Source organism: Megalops cyprinoides, chromosome 9 (assembly GCF_013368585.1).
Source record: "Megalops cyprinoides isolate fMegCyp1 chromosome 9, fMegCyp1.pri, whole genome shotgun sequence".
Lineage (NCBI taxonomy): Eukaryota > Metazoa > Chordata > Actinopteri > Elopiformes > Megalopidae > Megalops > Megalops cyprinoides.
The window spans coordinates 16,722,535-16,725,768 of record NC_050591.1 but is presented as its reverse complement, the minus strand read 5'-3'; the positions used below and the strand labels follow the sequence as shown (position 1 = coordinate 16,725,768).

Here is a 3,234-nt window from a genome sequence, read left to right as displayed (position 1 = left end):
AAACAATGGGTCGTCTAACAATGGGCGTCAGGTTGTATTCTGTGAGACTTCAGGGATAGGTTTCGCGTTTTCTCAGGTAATGCTGTCCCAGTTCATTCAGAATGAAAGGGCCGCGAGGTCCCCAGTGTAGCTGCAGTAATAGCAGACTCTTGTTCGTCCCTGGGAATGCCACGCCGGGGCTCCGCGCGCCCAGCACCACGTGACCAGCTCTAATAGAGAAAACAGAGGGTTTCGCAAGGGGTGCACATTTCCAGGCTGGACATCTGTCGCTTGTTTTTTTGAGCGGGCAGCTCAGCTATTGAAAAGAAGCAGTGACCTGTCAGCCTTGACTGATGGGAGCGGGCCGCTGGGATCGACCCCATGTGTGGGAAAATACCTCAGCCAAAAACCTCGCTCATTCACATGCTAATTCGGCCCTATAAATAAGAGGAGTGTGCAGCGCGGAGGCCTTAAAGACAAGGCAGAATTCACACGAGAGAGCACGGGGGAAAATCAGATTATATCCAATAAACTAAGGGACATGACCGCTACTACCATGGCTCACAACGTGGAGAAACTTTCGAGTGCCAAGGAAGAGAGAAAGGTACGAATGGTATCCTCTTGGCAGAAATTATGTAGAAATCTCTCTCTCTCTCTCTATATATATATATATATATATATATATATATATATAGAGGGAGAGAGAGAGAGAGAGAGAGGATGATTTTTTGGATCTCTGGAATGAACATCGGATTGACTTGTTAATTTTCTTGTCTGCTTCTTTGCCTATATTGTCATCAAATTTATTACTGCCTACCTTTATTTTTAGCTGAGGAAGCCGCTTATTGAAAGAAAAAGACGTGAAAGAATAAATAATTGCTTGGATCAACTGAAAGAAACAGTAGTTGGCGCCTTTCGACTCGATGTGAGTGCTCACAATGAATGACCATTACCGATGTAGAGTTATATTACCTGTACTCAATAGTAGTCAAACAAATTACAAGTAGTATTTGGTTTAATAGAATCACTGCTCATTCATGTTATACTATCTTGGCAGCAATCTAAGCTGGAGAAGGCTGACATTCTTGAAATGACAGTGAAACACCTGCAAAATATTCAGAGCAATAAATACGCCGGTAAGTAACATTTTATTTTATGCATCTTACACTGAACAGACGATATTTATTCAAATGCCAAACTTCGGGGAGAAGCATATGCGTGTGCTGTTATTGACCGATATTAGAATGACTGTACCCTACGTCTAAGTGATTTTCTATTTTTACCACCAGAGGGCAGTATCTGCCATGGGAAAGTAACGACACGCTTGGAATAGGCTACCTCTTTTCCGCGGATGCACTGTACCGTGAAATTCAGAAAAAAATTCTTGATTCCCATGTGTCTTCACTATCTGGCAGCTCTGATGAGATGTAACCAATCATGACACTTCTTGCCCAGTTATGAATATAGTACTTTGTAACTGGGACTGAGACAATGGGTGGAGTTTGTCAAGGACATGCTCAATATTAGGTATGTTTTAATGACATCACATATAATCGCACAGGCGCAGGCTGCAGTCACTTCTCCCTCTACTATAAAGATACCATTATGAAAGCACCATGAAAGAAAACAAATTGTACATTTACCCCCCCTATGATAAAGCTACTACACCTCCATGTGTAAATTGTTTTCTTTACCTTTTGCTATCTGCCGAGACAAAGTTGAACATTGAATGCATTTTTGTGCAGTGATCAGTGGTAGGTAGACATTTTTAAGTTGTCATGTTCCTAAGCAGTAATTCCTCCAAGGTCATCAGTCCATGTGGTGGAGACTCATGTAGTGCAATACAGCTTTTCCCTGCTACCTTTTACCTTGAAATTGCCTGGGTAGGCCACAGCACAATAGTGGAAAAGGGGTACCACAAGAACACTTGGGAAAGTAGAATGAATCATGACCTCCATAGTAACAGATATTTTATTTTACGGAGCAGGAAGTATTCTTTGAGGATACCAACTGTAGTTTTATTGCCTCAGGAAAATAACTGTACAAATTTAACTCAAAAAAAGGCTTCTTTGTGTCATGCATATATGATACATCTTGACACCAACAGATGAAGCAGCAAGCAATGTTTAATAATCCCCGATGTGTTACAGCTGACCCGACTTTGGGACTGGAGGCCCAGCAGAAGTACAGCACAGGCTACATTCAGTGCATGCACGAGGTGCACAACCTGCTTTTAACCTGCGAGTGGATGGACAAGACTCTGGGCTCGCGCCTGCTCAACCACCTGCTCAAGTCTCTCCCGCGCTCCACAGAGGACACCGCCCAGCCGGCGCCGGCGTCCACCCCTCTCCCCCCTCACCACACGCACGAGAGTCCCAGGCACGGGACCCCGGCTCCCTCGGGCAAGGCGTTCAGCAACAGCGACGCCAAGCCCAGGAGAGAGGTTCAGACAGACAGCGTCCAGTACCGCGCCGGCCCCAACGACAGGGTGCTCCTGCTACCAGGGAATCGGTTATTTAACAACGCACACATGGCCGCGCTCGATATGTGGAGGCCCTGGTGAAGTGCCGGAACTCAAAACTCTATTTTGATCTATGCGTAGACTCTTTATGTATCTTATAGATATGCTTCTCAGAACACTTGTGGGGCAGTACTGTTCCAGAATAGGTGTATCACAGACCCTGGGTACTTCCGGCAGAAGTAAACTTCTTGTAGCCTGCATTGTAGAAGGCTATTATTTGTCTATTTATTTTATTAACTCAATTTATTTAATAAGATAAACTTTGCTTTTAGGTTTGTTCATCACATAATGTAGTGTGTGCTTTCTCTTTCTTTGTATCTAATAATGTAAACTTATTAACCCGCTATTAATAAAACATGTATTTCCTCAATGTGCATGTGGTTTGCGAGATTACCAGACTCGTGTTTTATTGTGTTACATGAAAATGTGTTATGAAATTAAATGCACTGTTTGCAGAAAACAAACACATTACAACATCTCTGTCACGGTGTCACAGATTTCCTGCGATGTCATTTATGCTTATGTCAGAATGACGTGTCATTGACCCATTTAAGAGAGATACCATTACAGCAGCACGCCTCAGTTCACTGCTTTCTCCACCCTGATCAACCTTACATTGTAATCATCACACATAAAATTGTCCTCGCATTACCATGACACTCAGATAAGCTCACTGTGTACGTGAACGTGTTTTACTGCTTAGACACCTCTGCACAAATGTACAAAACTGCAGG

At 43.4% G+C, this 3,234-nt stretch overlaps 1 protein-coding gene across 1 annotated transcript; it reads left to right on the top strand.

Annotated features, from left to right (window-relative positions):
* Positions 1-296: 296 nt before the first annotated feature.
* On the top strand, positions 297-2,838 carry her8.2 (hairy-related 8.2). Its single transcript, XM_036537555.1, has 4 exons — positions 297-583; positions 809-904; positions 1,037-1,115; positions 2,130-2,838. Exons 1-4 carry the CDS (start codon positions 521-523, stop codon positions 2,540-2,542), a joined length of 651 nt encoding a protein of 216 aa, XP_036393448.1. The 5' UTR covers positions 297-520; the 3' UTR covers positions 2,543-2,838.
* Positions 2,839-3,234: the final 396 nt, after the last annotated feature.

Excerpts from the sequence above, each read along its gene's own strand:
- her8.2 (XM_036537555.1), top strand. The coding sequence starts at position 521 with ATGACCGCTACTACCATGGCTCACAACGTGGAGAAACTTTCGAGTGCC. Across the intron at positions 584-808 it reads GTGCCAAGGAAGAGAGAAAG|CTGAGGAAGCCGCTTATTGA; the intron begins GTACGAATGGTA and ends CTTTATTTTTAG. Across the intron at positions 1,116-2,129 it reads TCAGAGCAATAAATACGCCG|CTGACCCGACTTTGGGACTG; the intron begins GTAAGTAACATT and ends GATGTGTTACAG.